Source organism: Idiotropiscis lumnitzeri, chromosome 1, assembly GCF_059441095.1.
Source record: "Idiotropiscis lumnitzeri isolate Australia: NSW breed Sydney's pygmy pipehorse chromosome 1, RoL_Ilum_1.0, whole genome shotgun sequence".
Lineage (NCBI taxonomy): Eukaryota > Metazoa > Chordata > Actinopteri > Syngnathiformes > Syngnathidae > Idiotropiscis > Idiotropiscis lumnitzeri.
Window position 1 is genome coordinate 5,038,707 of NC_142391.1, and position 19,955 is coordinate 5,058,661.

At 40.6% G+C, this 19,955-nt stretch overlaps 2 protein-coding genes across 5 annotated transcripts in view; both read left to right on the forward strand.

Annotated features, from left to right (window-relative positions):
• The window catches only part of pacs2 (phosphofurin acidic cluster sorting protein 2), a 30,976-nt gene extending 22,824 nt beyond the window's left edge, over positions 1–8,152 (forward strand). For 2 of the 4 annotated variants that reach the window (XM_088312330.1, XM_088312324.1), the window contains exons 17-26: positions 68–178; positions 1,293–1,401; positions 2,827–2,859; positions 4,257–4,301; positions 5,166–5,208; positions 5,298–5,340; positions 6,356–6,491; positions 6,590–6,816; positions 6,975–7,088; positions 7,960–8,152. In XM_088312330.1, the coding sequence (XP_088168456.1) occupies positions 68–178; positions 1,293–1,401; positions 2,827–2,859; positions 4,257–4,301; positions 5,166–5,208; positions 5,298–5,340; positions 6,356–6,491; positions 6,590–6,816; positions 6,975–7,088; positions 7,960–8,078 (980 nt within the window). In that variant the 3' untranslated portion in view covers positions 8,079–8,152. The remainder of the gene's footprint in view (positions 1–67; positions 179–1,292; positions 1,402–2,826; positions 2,860–4,256; positions 4,302–5,165; positions 5,209–5,297; positions 5,341–6,355; positions 6,492–6,589; positions 6,817–6,974; positions 7,089–7,959) is intronic. The other 2 variants (XM_088312343.1, XM_088312338.1) reach the window with 2 other exon arrangements.
• A 2,737-nt stretch (positions 8,153–10,889) lies between these two features.
• On the forward strand, positions 10,890–19,582 carry dcaf5 (ddb1 and cul4 associated factor 5). Its single transcript, XM_088312358.1, has 9 exons — positions 10,890–11,134; positions 12,247–12,390; positions 12,608–12,644; positions 12,716–12,855; positions 12,933–13,062; positions 14,416–14,629; positions 16,353–16,419; positions 16,499–16,620; positions 17,554–19,582. Exons 1-9 carry the CDS (start codon positions 10,927–10,929, stop codon positions 18,664–18,666), a joined length of 2,175 nt encoding a protein of 724 aa, XP_088168484.1. The 5' UTR covers positions 10,890–10,926; the 3' UTR covers positions 18,667–19,582.
• The last annotated feature ends 373 nt before the right edge of the window (positions 19,583–19,955 follow it).

Genomic DNA, 19,955 nt, shown 5'->3' on the forward strand with positions numbered 1-19,955 from the left:
CACAACTATTTGTGTAAAAACATTAATTTTCTTTTTAATATGAAATGTTCTGCGTGGTTGCATCCAGGTGCACACCCCGTGTCCAAGTATCTGGGCACCGTGGACTACAGATACAACGCTTTGTTCCAGGATGCCGCCTGGAAGGACCTCTTTCACAAGCCCGAGGCTCCTGTTGTCGGTAAGGCCGTTTGCATTCCAGTGTTTGGGTTTCTTAAAGACGACACTAGATTTTAGAGCTGACAAAGTGGGCCTTTCAAAGACGTGAACGTCGGGAGTCCCGAAAGATACATAATGGCACTTGATGTATTTAAATCAATTATATGGGGCCAGCCTGCAAAAGAAGATAAAATAGTCATAATATTACACGGGAAAAAGTCATGGTGTTTTGCCAAAATTGTCAATGGAAAGGAATATTCTAACAAACTATTTTTATTTTCTTTTTTTACATTTACTGTGATGAAATTTATGAGGAAAAAAAGTCATAACATAACAAGAATAGTTATCATTTCATGATACTGTATTACAACAAAAATTGGAATGTTTGAAGAGATAAGTCATCCTTTTTATGTGAATAAAAGTTCAAATATAAAGACAAAATAATGAAAATTCAAAACATCAAAAAATGTAAATAAATAAAAAATAAATTGTAAATTAAGGAGAATAAATGTGGAAATTTATTAGTAGTAATATATAATAAATCATTAACAGTTCAAAAAAAATCTTCTGCCTATTAGAGGATAAAGTCAAAAATTTTTAAGAAACATTTTTTGAGGGAATAGTCGTGTCATAGGAGTAAAGTTTTCATTTCACCAGAAAAATACATATAAATTATGCAAGAATAACATGGGAATATTATGGCAAAAGTTTAAATATCATCAGAATAAAATTGCAGTTTCATAAGAAAAAGGTGTGATTATGACAAACATTTGCTGGAAAAAATTTTTAATTCTGTAAAATATAATAAATGTGAGGAAAAAACTCAAGATAATTACAAAAATAAACAATTATTGTGGAGAAAAAAAAAGTATTAGTATGAAAATAAAATATGAAGAAAAACAACTATCAACATAACATGTCAACATCACAGTCCAATGTGGAGAAAAAAAAATGTGAACCTTTCAATTTCATAACTCAAAACTGGTGTGTGTGTGTTTTGAAGGCCATGGCAACACTTCCCGTCTCATCAAATAAATTGGCCTCTAGGTTGGCGTCAGCTAGAATTCTCCCGAGACAATTTCAAATTGTGAGTCGTGTACGTAATGTGTGGGCGCGTGTGTGTGTGACGTGTTCAGTCCAGGAGAGTCCGGACGTGGTTTCCAGGGTGACGCAGTACATGCTGGGCGCCAACGGAGCGCACCAGCTTCCCATTGCCGAGGCCATGCTCACATATAAACAAAAGAGGTACTTTCCTGTATGATGAGACTCCATATCTCACAAAATTGACGACACATTTTTTTAATAAATATTTGTAAATTCACCGTCCCCTCAAAATAACGCAACACGCAGCCATTAATCAAAACTGCTGGCAACAAAAGTGAGAACACCCCATTTGCAAAAAATGTATGGGGTGTGCTCACTTTTAGTATACATTTTAAAAAAAATATTTTTACATGTACAGTGGTGCCTTGAGATACGAGTCATGTGACTTTTACAAGAAGTGGTCAATCAGCTGATTTCTGCGTTGACTTGCGAGGAGCTCAAAGCGGCAGTTTAGCAGATGCAATTATGAAGTATTCATCAAAAAATAAACGTTCAATTGTTTATTGCCCCGGGGTTGTCAAACTAAACAAAAACAGAAGACCAGTTGTGCGTTTAGAAACAAGCACATAGCTGTTGTGTTTTTCAAACTTCAAATGAAGATGCAACTACAGCGAGGTCCAATACTGCAGGTTTTATTGACGTTCACTTTAACTCGACATTCACTGAACTGACTGATCCCGGCAGCGCCCGCCCATTGCACCCGGCAGGGCCAATGGACCATACCACAACATAAGGGGGTGTCTGGGTTAAACCATCACCATACAGTGCATACAAACAGATCGCACCACAATAGCCTTTGCTAGCTTAACGCTAGCATAACGCGATATTCCATAGGCTCACTGGCTAACAATTAGCAGTGTTGTTACCTTCAAGCAACTGTGTCAAAATGTCTATTTTGTCATGACTGTATGTTTTTATCAAGTATATTTTAATAAAATGCTTTTTTCTTCTCATTAAAAACACATTTACAACCTTTCATTCATTTCTCATTTCAACGGGGGAAAGATAATTTGACATCCGAGTGTTTTGGAGTTCCGAGCGTGGTCAAGGAAAAAATTACATTTGTATCTCAAGGCACCACTGTGTGTTACTAGTTATTAAGCAACTGAAACCTCAACACGCGTTGTCTGTTTGAATTGAGCTAACAAATGCGAATTGACTTGCTTTTGATGCAAACTCACAAAGTTCGGTAGAGCTGCGCAAGCTAATGCTAACCACATACGAGATCAAATTTCTCTTAGAATCAACTTGACAGAGGCAGATTTTGGACGTGTTATGTTATAGTGAGAACAGTTGTGTCTAATCTAAGTTATTTCATTTGGCTACAATTATTTTTATAAAGGCGGCATTGTTTTGGTTGGAACGTCATTAAAAGTTGTGCAGGTGTACCTAGTGAATATTCCAGTGTTTTTTTTTTTTTTTACTTAAAAACAAAACAGAAGAGATTTAAAGATGAGTGTGTTTGTGTTTCCATCTTTGTGTGTGTGTGTGCAAATAACATGCTCGTGTGCTTTGTGTTGTTTTTTGTTTTTTTGTTTCTTTTGTGTCTTTTAATTTTCTTTGAAGGAAAAAGAGCTTTCATTTTGATTTTTCCATCAGGTATTGTGCTCCATTTTCAGTTGCTCTCTCACGCCGTCTCGTCAGTCATGTCCACCCTAAACACCCTCCAACCTGTGTGTGTGTTGCCGCCATTTTCTTCGACCACTCAGTTCTTGCTGCTTTAAGAAATTACATATTTTAACCGGAATGCGAAAATACAGTGAAGTGTAATAGTATGAAAATTTTGTCATACTTCAGGAGGAGAAAGTTAAAATTACAACAAAAAAAAAAAACGTGGCATGAATGAAGCCGTAATCTGACGTGAGATAAACATGTGATATCTAGAGAATGAAGACATAAAAATGGCAAGAAATAAGTTCTAAATGTATGTTACAGGAATAAGTCATATTTTGAGAAAAAAAAAAAGTTGGAAAAAAAGGGAAAAATATCATTTTTGTTCTCGTAATTTTTCTTCATTTGCCGGAAGATTTGGCTTTATTATCACAAATTTTATTCTTATTATTTTATGACTTAATATCCTGTTATATTATATGATTAGAATTTTCGAATCATTTAATACGGAAAAAAGTCAAGAAACTGCTGGCAAAAAGTCATATTACAAAAAAAGTCATTATAGTTTTAGAAAAAAGTTGTAGGATTTATGGGAATTTTTGAGAAAAAGTTGTTAAATTATGCGGGGGAAAAAAAACATGAAAATCATGAGAGCAAGTTAGATTTAATATGATAGAATATTATTATATATTAAAAATTTATATAAGTAAAGTCAGTTTTGGGTAGAGAAAGGTTTAAAAATATGAGAAAATACTCATAAAAGTCATAATGTTACAAAAAAATAGTATTAATATTGTGTGAATAAATGCGATAAAAACTCATTACATTTTGAATTATGCAGAAAAAGAAAAGAGGACCGGCTCCAATATCATGAGAATCGTCTTGTAAAATTGTGAAAATAAAAGTTTCATTTTTTAGAACTCAGTCACATTTTTGGAGGGAAAAAAGCCTACAAAAAAGAGAAGTGGGAATAATGTAATATTATTTATTATAATACAATATTATAAAATATAACATTATAATATTTTCGTAACAAATATAATAAGGTCATACATTAGAAGGAAAAAAAATACGGAAGTGACTTGTAATATATGCTCATAAAATGTAAACTCAATTCATTCCGGTCATAGTTCAAAGTAGTTCTGATGAAATTATTAATTTTAATAGACTTGAAATGACAAACGTTACCTGTCGTCATTTTGAACCCATCATAATTCTTTTTGGTTTTTCCCGCCCATCTCAATTACAAACCTTCCATTTTGCATGTGCATCTTTAACCAATGAACCATATCACGGTGCATCTTGTTGCTAGGCAACCGTGGCCTGTCCATTCAGCTTGTGTTCTTCTACTTCTTCTGTGCCCCCCCCCTCCTCCTCTTGTGTAGCCTGTCAGTTTCTTCCCTGGGGGGGCGATGGCAGGTGTCCTCAAGGCAAGAGCAACAACCTCTCACCTCTCCCTTCCTCTTTTTGACGTCACGGCTATTTTCCCGCCAGCCGCGTAGGAAAATAGCACATTACGTGATCGCAGTAGATGTCGTAGAATAAATCGCGTAGAGAGGTTCTTGCTTCATATCGTATTTCGGATTTGTGCGCTTTCCCTCTCGTGTTTGGCCGCACGCCTTGCTTGGAGGAGGTCACGTGACTCCTCATTGATTGGCGCAGCATGTTAAAAAGCGCTCATCGGGTCATAATATTAGGTAGCGGAATGAGATCCGATGACAAGAGCGGAATCAAATCCGATAAAAAATTTTGAAGCACCGTTGGATGTTTTTATTTTGAATGGCGCTTCGTTTGGCACGTTGACGTGATTTTAGCTACTGGGAACGACAGTGGGCTAATTCCGCTTTTGTCCATTTGCAGGAAGGTGATTTAAAGTCCCTGTAAAGTGAAACTAATTATTAGGGCCCGAATGATAAGGATTTTTTTTTTTAATGCAGATTACGATATTTGGTAGAAAAATTTTGATTAATCGTCGAATATATAATTCAAATAACTTCTATGTAGTGTGAATGACTTAAGTTCTTCTATTAAGAAAATGTCATTTTTATTTTATTATATTGTGTTTGATCAATCTTGGGCCCTAATATTTAGTAAAAGTTTTACAATGTTATTAGATGACGTACCTAATGTTGTGACCCGGATGTGAAATTGAAGTTCGTAACTAACCTAAGATGGCTCTCCCCCTTGCTTTTGCTTTTAGAGATTCTTTCTTGCAGTAGATTGAAATCTATAAAAAAAAAAAATTCAAAAAAATTAAGTGATCCTGTGCTCTAATTTGGATGTTTTCACTGCAGCCCCGATGAGGACTCGTGTCAGAAATTCATCCCGTTCGTTGGCGTGAGTAACGTCTCCTTGTCTCATGGAGCATTGATGTGTCAGTTCGGGCACTGACGACTTCTTTCTACGTCATCCTTTCAATCCTGCAGATGGTTCAAGTGGGAATAGTGGAGCAAACGTCGGCAACGGCAGGCAAGTTTTTTTGGGCTTTAAACAAATCACCATAGGGGACGATTGCAATTAGATTCTCTTTTTTTTTTTTTTGAATAGTTCAGCCCTACTTTAATCGGAACATGATCGCGATGGTTTTGAGTGGTGAATAGTCGGGTAAATTCTCCACTGAAGCTCTTCGTGGAGCCCAAGTTTCAAAGCATACATGGTGAAGTGGCATTTAGCTGTTACACACCAATGAAATAAGTTCAAAGCAATAAAACATTTTGAAATCTTTTGGTTACAAATGTGCTGAAATGTTGTCCATGTCTTTTTTTTGATAAGCGACTTTTGTTCTCTTTGCTCTGCAAAAGTCTTCACATTTGTTTCTGAATGTGTTTCGATGTTGTGCGAAGCACATTGACTTGCCCTATGTGTAAGAAATGTGCTTTCTAAATAAGGTGTGGGCAAACTACGGCTCGGGGGCCACATGCGGCCCGTTAAATGTTTCAATCCGGCCCACCCAACTTGAAAAAAATTAATTGAATAAACCTTGTTCGTGTTTTATTTTCTAAATACTCTGGTGTGTCAAACCTATTTTGTTGTCGTGCTTTTGTCCATTTTCATTTAAAATTAAATGTTTTTTTTTTTCTCTGATGAGGTGAGGTTACCAAAACACTCCATTCATCTGCTCCTGGTCCGGCCCCTCTGTCAAATTTTAGAACATTATCTCATCTATTATTGCATAGCATCATTGTATGTGTCAAATGTTGCCCAAGTTGGCATCCATTGCAGCCTGGTCATCCTGGAAGGGGGATTCCCTCATCTGTGGTCCCTTCTCAAGGTTTCTCACTTTTCCCCTAATGAGGTTTTTTGAGTTTTTCCTTGCCCTCCTGGGGGTTAAGATCGGGGATGTCGATTGTGGTTATGTAAAGCCCTTTGAGACTGTCTGTGATTAAGGGCTATACAAATAAAATTGACTTGACTTGACTTAACCCCCTGTTCTAAATCCTGAATCCTAAAGCCTGAGTCTGCCGTTACTTTTCGCCCCCTACAGGCGACTCAGACGACGCGGCGCCCGCCGGCTCCTCGCTCGTGCTCGCCACGCCACCTCAAGCATCGCCGGCGCTCAAAGAGGCGTCGCCCACGCCGCCCTCCTCGCCGTCCGTCAACACGAGTTTCTGCGTGTACAGGTGCGTATGATGCACGCACAACAGGCGCTTTTTCGTTCTTCTTCCCATTAGTTGAGCTTAACGTGAGTGATGATGTCACATGTGCTCACTTCACCCAGTTCCGGAGGTCAGACGGAGCTGATGGGTCTTCAGGTGGACTACTGGGTGGCTGACAGGAAGAAGGACTTGGAGAAGCGCGACTCCTCCTCGTCCTCCGCCGCCAAGAATACGCTCAAGTGCAATTTCCGCTCGCTGCAGGTCAGCCGGCTGCCCACAGGGGGCGCCGAGCCCGGCACCCTGCCCACCATGTCCATGACGGTGGTGACCAAGGAGAAGAACAAGAAGGGTAAAGGCCAGCATGCCTGATCAATTATAGTAGAAAGAAAAAAAAAAAAGAGTCACGTGTCCCAAGTGTCAGACATCAACTTTTTATGGTTATTCAAGAGCAAAGGAAAAAAAAAGTCAGAGAAAGAAAGAAAACTAAGTCGCGTTGCGGTGTTGCAGTGATGTTCCTGCCAAAGAAGAGCAAAGATAAGGAGGTGGAGTCCAAGAGTCAGGTGATCGAGGGCATCAGTCGCCTCATTTGCACCGCCAAACACCAGCACAACATGTTGACAGGTAACAATCACGCTTGCGTCATTCAGTGAAACACGAGAACTAATAAATATCTTAGAATTAATCAAGTTGTCAAACTATTCCACATTTATGTAAATTCATTTTTGTCACAGTGTCACTGATTTTATTTTATTTTATTTTATTTTATTTTGAAGGTCATTCGTCCCATTTAATAAAATTTAATTTCATTTGGGATTTTTTATATTTTATTCCATCATATTTGTAGTGTTACTTAATTTTCTTTTTCTTTGATTTTTTACTTGAGCCATTAATTTCAAATACATGTGATTGTTTTATATTTTTTAAAGGCACTTCATTATTTTATTATTACACACATTTAAAAAAAATTTTTTTTCACTTTAACTATCCGATCTAGATTATTTATTTTATTTTGTTTTTTATTTTAAGATGACTTCATCTAAATCATTTTATTTTGATGTTATGTTATTTTTTATGATTTTGTGTCATTGTTTGAATCTAATTTAGTGTTATTTAATGTTTTAATTAAGGATACTATTGCCCAGTTTTATTTTAAAGATTTTTTTTATTGAAGAATTTTTAAATTTTTCTATTTACTATGGTTTATTTAATTCATATTTATTTTTTGGATTAAGGATATTTAAATTGCCCCATTTTTTTTCAAACTTGTATATCAAAGATACTTTATTTAATGTCATTTTATTTGGTTTACTTTAATTATTATTTTCTTAATTTTTGTTAAATTTATTTCCGTTAAGTGTATTTTATTATTTATTTTCATAGACCACCTCACTTAATTTAGGTAGATTTTTTTTTTCAATTGATTATTTTCCTTTCTTCATTATTTGGTGTCTTGCCATTTGAATGATCGGTGCCGTGTTTGTTTGTGGGTCAGTGTCGATCGACGGCGTGGAGTGGAACGACGTCAAGTTTTTCCAGCTGGCGGCGCAGTGGTCGTCGCACGTCAAACATTTCCCCATCGCCATCTTCGGCCACGCCAAAGGCCCCTACTAAAAACCTGCGCCCTCCTTTCCCCTGTGCCAACCCGACTTTATTATGTCATGTGTGTCGTCTTTTTTTTTTTTTTTAATCCATGTTACAACCTTCCCCTATTCTTTATTATTGTCCTTTTTAGATGCATAACACTTGAGCAAAATGCTAATTTCGCGTCCAAAACGGACGCCACGGTACTAAAAGCACACCACACACAAGAATGAAGGATATATATTTGAAAAAAAAAAGATTTTGAATAGGAGATTTTGAAAGTATTTCTAAGCCGGGAAATGTTGGATGGCACGTGCAATAGTAGATATCATTAGAAGTAAGGAGACATATTATAGAAAACGGGCTTTTACAAATGCTTAGGTCTGCGGAGTGCTTGCCAACAAATCAAATGTAAAATCAAACACCGAAATAATCTTGAATTATCTGGCAATTTCTAGACCGAATGTTTCCCCGCTGTGATGTCACAATTTGGCAATCCAACATCTTGGTTTTTATTGCAACGAAATCGGGGTGACCCATGGGCCCGACAAAAAAATCAAATAAAATAATGTTCCAGTCAGGGCCGGGTGTAGGCAGGGGCAAGATGGGGCCTGGCCACCTCAAATAAATGTTAAGCCCCCGCCCCCCAAAATAATAAATGCCCCAAAATATATTAGATTTGTTTTTATTTCACTTCTTACTGCCTTAATGTCCTGCTTGCCCCCTCAAATATAAAATCCAGCAAGTTGTTTCTCATCTCCGCTTTCCTCAGAGTATCCGCCTGATGCTGTCTGCAGCGAGTGGAGAAACAACTTCCAATCACACTTTAGTATGCAAATGAGCCAGTGTCACGTTTCTAAATAGCAGTTTGTATGACCCTGTGGAATATGCTTTTTTCCCACCGTACTCCAATGAAGTGTAATTGCAACTCCACTCCAGTAGTTGGCAGTGGCGCTCGCCTTGCCAATTGTGCGCAGCGAGTATTAACTCTACGGTGTAGGTTTGTTTTGCAACAAAAATGCTATTATTTGTTGTTGAGGCGGAGAGTGGGTGGGGGCACAATTTTTTTCTTCTTGCTAGGAGGGGGGGGAGCGTAACACAAAATAATTGAGAAACACTGTGTTACTCACAGACTGAGCACAAATAATCTGCGAGTTCAGACCCCTAAAAAAAAAAAAGCTCTGCCAAATTCACCCAAATTCTGCAATCAGGCTATTTTTACAATCCTATTTTCACTTCTCCTGCAAAACTTTCAGCAGACGTGTCCCAAACTTGATCAAGATTTCTGGATACCCCCCGCCCCTCATACATGCCTGTCTAGACCCGGTCTTGGTCAGAAGTCTTGTTATTAAGACAACTGGAAACTGTTTTAAAATTGTAAGAAAATGCACAAAATGTCTCCTTATCAAGCAAAATAGTCTAACACAAGAAATAGCACAACGCAAGCTAAAAGTACAAAAGTTAAAAGCAGGATTTCTTATTCATTTGCAACTTTGACACTCCTGCAGATGTCACTTTGAAACATGAGTGTTTTTGTGTGCGTGTGTGTGCGTGTGCGTGCGCGCGTGTGTGTGTGTTGACTGGATTTCGTTATATAGAAAACGTCATTGCGTGGACGTAATATGTATCGCAGCAACTACATTGTCATGTTAGGCCATCGTGTGTCATGAACCAAAAACATTTGAGTGGACTGTCACGTGTCATAGCAGTTTGGTCATAAACTTTGTTCGCCAGATTCTTGATAAGTGCCTACATTTACTTCATCAAGTTCCCAGTCAAAACATCCCGGTGCTGATTGTGCTTGTAGGACAACTCGATGCACTGCATGATTGTACATGTGCACTAATACGCCGTTTAAAAACACTAAACATTTGCTTGTTTGATTTTTTTTTTTATCGTAAGGGTGGAACTGTCATCCCCCCCCCAAACCTGTGTGTAATAAAACGACTCCACACACTAAATCATGCTTGCGTCGTTTCATTTACTACTTTAAAACATTCATATGAAAATGCAATGTATTGAAATCCCAGCATCTTTCTTATGGCTATTTATTTTGCACAAAATAAAAAACAACCTGCCTATCTGATCAAGCTGATCAGATCTGCGTAGTCTACTAAAAATAAAACAATTCAATGAAAATAATAAAATTATTCATTCATGATAAAAACTTCGTGAAACAAATTTGAAAAAAAATACACATGACCCATTAAATACAAGAGATGTAATTTAAAAAAATCTAGAACTATACATTATTCATAATAACAAATTATAATGTTTAAATGAACAATAAAAACGTATAAGTATATTAAAAACATAAATGCACTGAAGATGTGGCATAATACAATTTAAATTTCACATTCTGATGGGACTGTTGATGATGATGTTTACCCTGACAGGCAATCGCAGTCAATAAGAGGTAATGACTTGAAGGTACTTTTATTTTGACATGAAGCATCAGATATGGAAGGGACCTGTTGCGGTGATATAGTGTCCTTTTTTTACATTTCAAAAACAAAATTTTAATGCCTCTCCAAATTCTAATGAACCATTCTACATCCTCTCAGAAGTGCACTGGCTGCGTTTAACAGAGTGCTCATTTTCAACTATTTCTAAACCGCAGCATTGGCGTCCGGGTTAGCGTAGTAACACGCTTTTATTCTGAAAGCGTTTCCCGCCGTTCGCCAGCGACTTATTACCGTAATGCTTCGTATGAAAGAAATTAGGGGGCGGCTGGTTTGATTTCGTCTTTTCGGATGGAGGCTTTCTCGACCGCAGTCCGGTCTACGGGCGTCACAAGTCGGCCAGCAGATGAGCAGTGAGCACGGAGCCTGCTAGTCACTCACCACCAACCACCACCACCGCCGCCGCCGCCGCCGCCATGAAAGAGCTGAAGGGCTGCGGTATGCGCTCGTCTGTGGGCTTTCTGTCCCGCCGCGGGTTGACGGGGCAGTCGCTGATGAAAGACGAGTTCCAGCGGCGCAGGCTTGCCGGCTGCACCAGCCTGTACAAGAAGGACATGCTGGGACACTTCGGCTGCGTCAACGCCATCGAGTTCTCCAACAACGGCGGCGAGTGGCTGGTGTCTGGTGGGTAACCCACCCACCCCCGTGCTAACTTTGCTAACATGCTAAGGAACGGGTGCTAGTTAGCTTAAGCCAACAAGCTACGTCGCATCCTCAGCTTTCCGACGTGTGTTCGTTAGCTTAGCTTTTGTAACGTCAAAACATTGGCGTTCCTCTTCCAAAGCTCCCGGGCGGTGGCTGGTACGTCACCCCGGGCGGGTGAAGCTCTTCATGCCGCCTCACAGTGCTCACGTAGGCGCCCACTTGCCATTCTATTTTCACAGGCATAACAATGTTTTGACGTGGCTAAAAATAGTCGTGTGGGCCTCCCGGTAGCATGACAGCCATGCCTTGTTGGTGAATCGTGTATGCTTGTTTACTCGTTTATAAAGTAGAAGTTCTGATTCAACTCCTGTATTTAAGTAGAAGTAAAGAAAAAAGAGTAACGAGTATGAACTTTGTTATCTTATTTACAGAGAGACAGAACTCCCACTTGGTCCATAATACAATATCTAAGTATCAGAACAAATATCTTTTAAAAAAAAGAGAGACTAGTTTAAGTAGAAGTATTCAACTCCTTTACAAAGTACATTATTTATATAGGTGGGAAATGTACTCACAATCTACTAAGTGGAAGTACTGATACTTGTGCACATTAAGAATGAAAGTAGTGATTTCACTTCTTCAGCCAAAATTAATATAGAACAATCAGAATCATCTTTATGTATGTAAAACACACAAGGAATTTCTCTCCGTAAGTATTGACTTTAAAACTATGTAATTTACAGAGGTGACAACGGTACTTAAGTAGAAGTACTGATACTTGTGTAAAAAAAAAGACCAGTAAAAGAGGAAGTACTGATTCATATCCTTTAGTTAAATCAGATCAGGGCAGCATGGGGGCACATTCTGCTGCTCAATAATTTTTATTACTTTCTGTCAATAATGTCTGCGCTAATCTGTTTTGATCCAAATCATGCGCTCTTGGGGAAAAAAAAAAAAGTTTTCAGATTAGACTGAGAAATTTCACCACAAATCTTGGGAACAACATTAAATAATTCTCTAAAATAATGAATGGGAAATATATTGCTTGTTTGAATCTGCTGCATCATTTAGTTGTTGTTTGTTGTCCACAGGTGGAGACGACCGCCGGGTGCTCTTGTGGCACATGGAAGAAGCCCTCCACGCTCGCTCCAAGCCACTCAAGCTGAAAGGAGAGCATTTGTCCAACATTTTCTGTCTTGCCTTTGACAGCAGCAACAAGAAGGTCTTTTCTGGAGGTAATGCACAACGTTGCATTTTCACAGTTTTTTGGACTTTGTTTCCTCGTGCCGTAGTAACTGTTTGAAGGGGGGAAGTTGACCTGGTAGTTTTCTGCCTTATGTGCTCTGAGTTTCGGCTTTGGAATCCCGGGCCATATATTCACTTTTTCTGTATCCGCACTCAACATTGATGTGACAGCACGGATGACATTTCTGTGACTTTGCTTTGCAACAGGAAACGACGAGCAGGTGATTCTTCACGACGTGGAGCGGTACGTACCGTTAGCATTTCGCCCGTTAGCTCATCAGGAAAACCAACGATGGTTCATTGTCGCCGTTCCAGGCGGGAGACGCTCAACGTGTTCTTGCACATCGACGCCGTGTACAGCCTCTCGGTCAGCCCGGTAAACGACAACGTCTTCGCCAGCTCGTCGGACGACGGCCGTGTCCTCATCTGGGACACCCGAGAGCCGCCGCATGGAGGTAGCGCGTGATTTACCAGCCGCGGCCGTCTAGGCAATCGAGCCTACGACTTTTATTTTAATGTCATTTCTCTCTAGAACCGTTCTGTCTGGCCAATTACCCGTCGGCCTTTCACAGCGTGATGTTCAACCCGGTGGAGCCCCGACTGCTGGCCACGGCCAACTCCAAGGAAGGTGTCGGGCTGTGGGACATCCGCAAGCCACGCAGGTTCGAGCGCTGTGCCTGAAAACTCACTCAGTAACATCTCTTGGATGGTAGAAAAAAAATCACCAGTTTCACCTATTGACACAAAATTAGGCAGACACGTCTCATACCAGGATGCACGGAATAATCTCAAGGATTGATGCCAGAAATTGAACAGGAAGTCTTCCCCTTTTGTTTGAAGAACAAATTATTAAATTGTTGTTGGGTGGTAGGCTTCGTGCCTTGGCTCAGTGGAGACTGTGAAAGACAGACAGATGGGTGATAGGAAATTGTACCTCACGAAGTATCCACCAGGGGGCACTGTGTGTCTATTTCAAACTTGTCAGATGACAGTTTTCCTGCAACACTGCAATGAGCGATGTCATCAGAGTCGTCATTAACCTAACAATAATTGTCTAAGTCACAAAATTCGGGCGAGCCAACTCTATTTTTGTCATTTTCCAGAAGAGTGATTTTAAGGCTTGATAGTTGCAATACAATGTGGTGGACTTAATTTGTTTTTCGGGATTTTGCTCACATTTGAGGTTTTTGCCTGATATAATGATTTTGGACTCTAATTATCCTGTCTTATTATCATCATCTTGAGGTTCACGGTTAGGATCCTGGTTAGTATCGTCTGGGTTGCCTTAAGAAAACAAACAAAACTAGGGTTATATACCAACGAGGGATGTCACGTGATAATGGGGCCAATCATGTGATTTTCAGTTTATCGGACAAGAAAAAAGAAAAAAACACTTTTCTTTATTTTCTGAATTTCTTAAAGGCCAAAAAGTGGCCCAAAATATTCCAAACACACACCAGCACATCTGCCTGTAGACGATCTCCTGACCACTGCAGCAGAACAGCAATTTTGTTTGGAGCAACAAAGCGAAATGAACAATTGCACTTAATGTATTGCCCACGTATCGGGTCGGCAGATACTTCAAATCCAAGACTTTGACTCTGTGCCAAAAATTGTGGTTTGAACGTCCCTAATAAAAAAAATTTCAGTGTAACAGTTTTCCAAGTGCAAATCTCAATCAAATGAATCACTACGAAAGGTGATAATAAATAATCTTCACAAATACGAACATGCAGGAACACTGGCAGCCAAGCGCTACTTAGTTTCTGAGTTTTCTGTCAACCTCTGAACCTCACTTTCTTGGATGTTTTGGCATCTTGGAATTAGGACTTTGGCACAGTGTGGCAGTAACAAATCAGGAAAAGTGAAAAAGTGATGCAGTGAAGCAGCGCCACCTACATGTCTCAATTGGAACTAAATCTTGATTACTGTCCATACTCCAAATGAAAGTCTCTCTTCACTACATTTGTAGCCAAACACAAAGGGAATTTTTTTCTCTTTTTTTTTGTTCTCAGCACGCTGCTTCGCTACGGCGGCAGCATGTCGCTGCAGAGCGCCATGAGCGTGCGCTTCAACAGCACGGGCACGCAGCTCCTGGCGCTGCGCCGCCGCCTGCCGCCTGTCCTCTACGAGCTGCACTCACGCCTGCCCAGCTACCAGTTCGACAACCAGGGCTACTTCAACTACTGCACCATGAAAAGCTGCTGCTTCGCCGGCGACCGCGATCAGGTGGGTCGCCGCAAAAGCCCAACAAGAAATGGGATTTCCCCTTCAATTCTTATTCAAATCAAAATGCATCATATATTATTTCAATGATCTAGCTTTAGTTGCATGTTGAAAATTGTGTTTGTGTATAAATGTTTTCTTTATTTATTATTTTACAATTTAGATTTTTAACTCACTTTAAGAAATATATGTTTATTTTTTTTTAGTAAAAAGATAATCTATAATTAACACCTGACCCCCCGAATTAAAAACTGATCTGGCCACTTTATGAGTAAATGTAGTAGTTAATGCTAGTTTTGTTTTTTTTTGGAAAAATATTACAAATTTGACTCATTTAGAATGTTAATTTCCCAAACATTTCTTTTTCATTTTCTTGTGATCAACAGCAGCACATTTTGGAAGCAAACTATATTTGGGCGTGAATGACCAGTAGTTGTAATCTGTACTGGTTGTTTCCAAATGTTTTTCCATTTTTAAAATGAATTATCTTATTTTGGTGACGTATGCAGCGGCCCTATTTGGTAGCAAATTGTTTGGGCCTAAGTAAATTGACCTCTCGCAATTTATTCAGTTTTACTTTAAGTCCAGCACTTTTTTTTGGGGGATAGTCTCACACAATCTTTTGTGTGTGTGGTTTTTTTTTGTGCAATATCGATCGCAGCCTGTGAAGGCACCACACTAGTTGGGCCTGAATTAATTGTGTTTCCATATATTTTACCTTGTTTTTTTGTTGTTTGATCCCACACCCTTTTTAATTTATTTCTGTCAGTATCTGCAGCAGCCCATTCAGGCAGCAGATGTGTCAGGCCTGAATTATTGCTGCTGTTGTGCTGAAACCTCACAATGGCGCAATTGCTTCAAAGCTGAAGCAACCACACGTTAGATCAATGACATTTTCACATGAAAATTGAATGAATCAGGTCTGCTTTTACTTGTCCTTTTATGTAGACATTTTATGTTCAGGGTCAAAAGAAAAAAGCAAAAAAAAAAGCACTTTCTTTCCTCCCCTTGCACAGACCTGAGATTCCGACCTGACTTTTCCCGCGGGAAGCTGAGCTACGTTTTAGTTCAGGCGCAATCATACCTGACTAGCATTTTAACACGCCGCAGAGCTTCTCTCCTTGGAGACGGGAGAGAGCGGAGAGAGGGGAAAAAAAAAAAAAAAAGAACGCCCACGCAGAGACAGGGCCAATGTTTACACCAGGAAAATAACAAGACATCTTCACATGTTTAGCAGCAGCGCAACCTCCCAAAGAATCAAGGAGAAGTGATTTAATAGAACAGTGACATCTTGACTCTGTTGTGTTCACGGGAAGACAAATGTGCCATAAAAAAAAAATCAATCCTCGCATCGTCCACGTGTTTGCTGGCAGCGTTGACATGAAGCTCTCCTTTTGCAAAACAGCAGCAACCTTTTAATCTGGCTAATATGCAGCGAGAGAAGCCGCTAATTGTGTTTAGACCACATGGAAATGCTTTCTGGATTTGAGGGGGGGAAAAAACAAACATTTATGTAAAAAAAATAAATAAATAATCCTTGAAATTTTGGCGATATACGCGTGGCTCAATTACCCAAAATTGACTTTTTGGAAGAATTGAACCACACTTGAATAAAGTTAATAGAGCATATATAAATAAAAAAAAAACATTTTGAAACTACCTTGGCCGATTTGCATCTGTCTGCGCTTAAATATCCTGACTCGTCTTTCCCTATGTGTGTCCTCAGTACATCCTATCCGGCTCGGATGACTTTAACCTCTACATGTGGAAAATCCCCAAGGACCCTGAAACGGGTGAGTTATTTGTCAATATATCTCAGCGCCCGACGCAGGAAAGCGAAGGCGTCTTTTGCACATACCTTTTGCTTTACAGGAGGTCGCGTGGTGAACGGCGCCTTCATGGTCCTCAAGGGCCACCGCTCCATCGTCAACCAAGTCCGTTTCAACCCGCACACGTACATGATCTGCTCCTCTGGCGTGGAAAAAGTCATCAAGGTTGGTAAAGATCAAAAATACATGTTGACCACAAAAGGTATTTAAAAAAAAAAAAAAAAAAAAAAGGAAAACCTTTGACTCTCACGATTGCCCAGAAAGCTGCAGTAATATCCACTCTTAGCTCATCAGTACGGCACTAATATTAGTTGTTCTTCACAGACGATTAAGAATATATGCGTTTGAGTTGTTTTACTCTGCCGTTTGCGTTAAAATATTCGTTGCTTGTAAGATGATAATGCAGCAATGGCAATTGTCTTCATTTTATGGTTAGTTTGACCGTAAACTTAACTGGGAGTGGCAATAAACTGCAAACTTTAGCGCTTATTTTTGTAGAATTCCCCAAACTACTGCTTGCCCTGAAGTTCGCTGCCACAATCTAGCACTTGAATCTCAATTTTTCACTTACAAGTTAGAGCAAAAAAAATTGCAGAAAGACCTAAGTTGAGGTCCCACAGCATATAAAAAAAAAATACATAATGTGAAATGGCCAATAAATAAATAACTCATTCACTAAATAAAAATAAATTATAAATAAATAATGTTTACTAAATGATCAAAAATACCATCTAGTTAGTAAGAATTTAAACGAAAATATTGAAAAAAAAAATATTGTGGAATTAGTAAAAAAAAAAAGAAAAAAATCCCTCTATTATTTAAAAATTCTATAAAGTAAATAAAAATGCCATGCAACATGAGAAATGGCATCAAATACGAATGTTATTCATTTATATTTACTGACATAGTACAGACCAAGCCGGGAACTGAATCATAATTACCGTTGGAGCTTTTTTGTGGCATTGAGCAGTGAGTTGCAGACCTACTAATCCTAATAAAAAGTAGCAAGTGTTATTTTTACAAGTTGCAAAGCAGCGACATATGCCAGCATCATCGCTCATGCGGCTCTCTTCAAATGATGTTGTGTGCGTGCATCAGGTGTGGAGTCCTTACCAGCAGCCTGACAGCCTGGGCGATCTGGACGGCTGCGTGGAGGACACATGCCGCAGCCTGTACACGCATGAGGAGTACATCAGCCTGGTGCTGAATAGCGGAAGCGGCCTGTCGCACGACTACGTCAGCCAGTCCATCCAGGAGGACCCGCGCATGATGGCCTTCTTCGATTCACTGGTGCGCCGCGAACTGGAGGGCTGGAGCTCGGATTCGGACTCGGACCTGAGCGAGGACGCTATCATGCAGCTGCGCGCCCGTGGCCGTCGCGCCACCCGCGCCACTACGGCGGCGGCGGCTGCCGAGGGTGCGGCTGGAGCTGAAGTTGGAGCAGATGACTCTGATAATTCCAGCTCAGGAGGGGACGGCGAGGGGCGCTCCAGGACACGGAGCAGCCGACCGCCATCTAGCTTTTTAGCCAACGACGACTCCGATTCGGACAGCGAGTTCTGGCTGGACCCGATGCCGCGCCCTCGCTCGCCGAGCCCGCGCGACTACGCCACCTTGTCAATCCCTTCGTCCACCTCGCCCTCGCTGCCCGCCGGCGCCTCCAGTTCGTCGGCAAGCGCCTCCAGCTCCAGCAGCGAGGACGAGGAGCGGCGCAGCGCCGTGCGGCGGCGTAACGTGACGAGGCGACAACGCATGCGAGTGGCGTCGCGCGCCAGCGAGCTGCCCGACTCCGCCGAGCAAGCGCTGTTCTCCGCAGTTGACTCCTGCAGCTACCCATCCATCTCCGTCCACGACTTGACATCCTCGGAGGAGGAGTTGGAACGCGACGCGGGGAAACAGCGGCTCAGCCTCTCGGAGTTGGTGTGCGGCAGCCCGGTGATGTCGCCTGAGACTCAGGAGGACCTCAGTGAGCCGGCGGTGGGACGTCACGGCAAGACAGAGCCCATCTCGGACGACGGAGACGGGGAGGCGGCAGCAAATGGCCGCCACCGAGACGCTGCCGCTGCCAGACAGCCCGAGGACGATCTCGGTGTTGTGGAGGCCGCGGACACGAGGACGGGAGAAAGGCTAAAAGTCCCCACGCAGAAGCGGACTCATGCGGCATCAGAAGAGGGTGAGTGCGGCTCCTCTGAGAAGAAGCTCAAAACATAGCCGCTGCTTTTGTTTCCAGTCGGCATTACCTTTGTTTGGAGGTCATGTGACTTTAAAAAAAAAAAATAGACAGGAAGTGACAGTCTGTTTTTGGTCTGATTCACTCTTTCATTAATCATTACTTCGGCATTAGTGGACTTTTTAGCGCATCAAATAACAGGATTGGTTTTAGACCATTTGGTGGTATCTCGATGATCAAGTGAGTCGAGGCGTCACATTTATACAAAAGTAGTCCTTTAACGCCATCTTGTGGCATCCATAGGCAATTGCAGGAGAGTAAAAACTGAATTTGTGGGCGTAAGAACTAATTCATCCATTTATCCGAAGCCCCTTTTCCTCACAAGGGTCCGAGAGCCTATCCCAGCCGTCTTCAGGCAGTTGATGGGGCACATCCCAAACTGGTTGCCAGCCAACCGCAGGCCGCTAATACAAATGAGCAAAAATCTGCGTGGGATTACAGCCTCTCTCAAAACAGGTTAGCATTGCCTCGAGATGTGACAAGATGGCGGCATGGCACGTTTTTTTTTTTTTTTGTTTGTTTTGTTTTTTATCCTCCTTAATTTATTTTGACATAGCTTCTTGGCACCAAGCTGGTGCAAAAATATTAACACTTAGTAGTCCACTAAAAGAAAAAGCAACATAGCGATTAGGGAATGAGCGAATGATTCAGAGCGCTGACATTTTATTTTCAGTACCAGGAAGTCAAGTTGTTGATTTGGACACGGCGCACAAAGCGACTTGCCATTTTCTTCCCAGTGTTTTGACGTCAAGCCTTCTTTTGGGGTTTCTGTTTGCCTTTTGTCTTGAGGGCGTCAAAATAATAATAAGAAGAACGCTTTTGTGTTCCTACCGTTACAAGGCAGACGTGTTATTTTCTGTCAATAAAGAGACTGGCTCGTTCTCCAGCCCAAACTCCTCCTCTGGCTCATTTTTCATTGGATCACAAGTAAATGATCTTTTGTGGGTGTCTTCTTTTTCTCACTCACCTCCTTCTTTTCTTTATGCAATCCTACTTGTCTGCATTCCTTCATTTTTATTTATTTATTTTACGCATTATTAGTACTTTCCATTGCTTAAACCCACTTTTCTGCTTTTTGCTTGTTTCTTTCCTGGCATCTTTTGCTTCGTGATCCTAACTTTCTTAGTTTCCACCTCGTTTTCTTGCTTCCATTTTTTTCCCGTCGCACAAGCTTTTTTTTTTTTTTTTTTTTTTTTTTTTAAATTATTTTTAAATAAAATGAGATGTCATATTTCCCTAAAGTTGAGAATATTTCACAAATGTCCCCCAT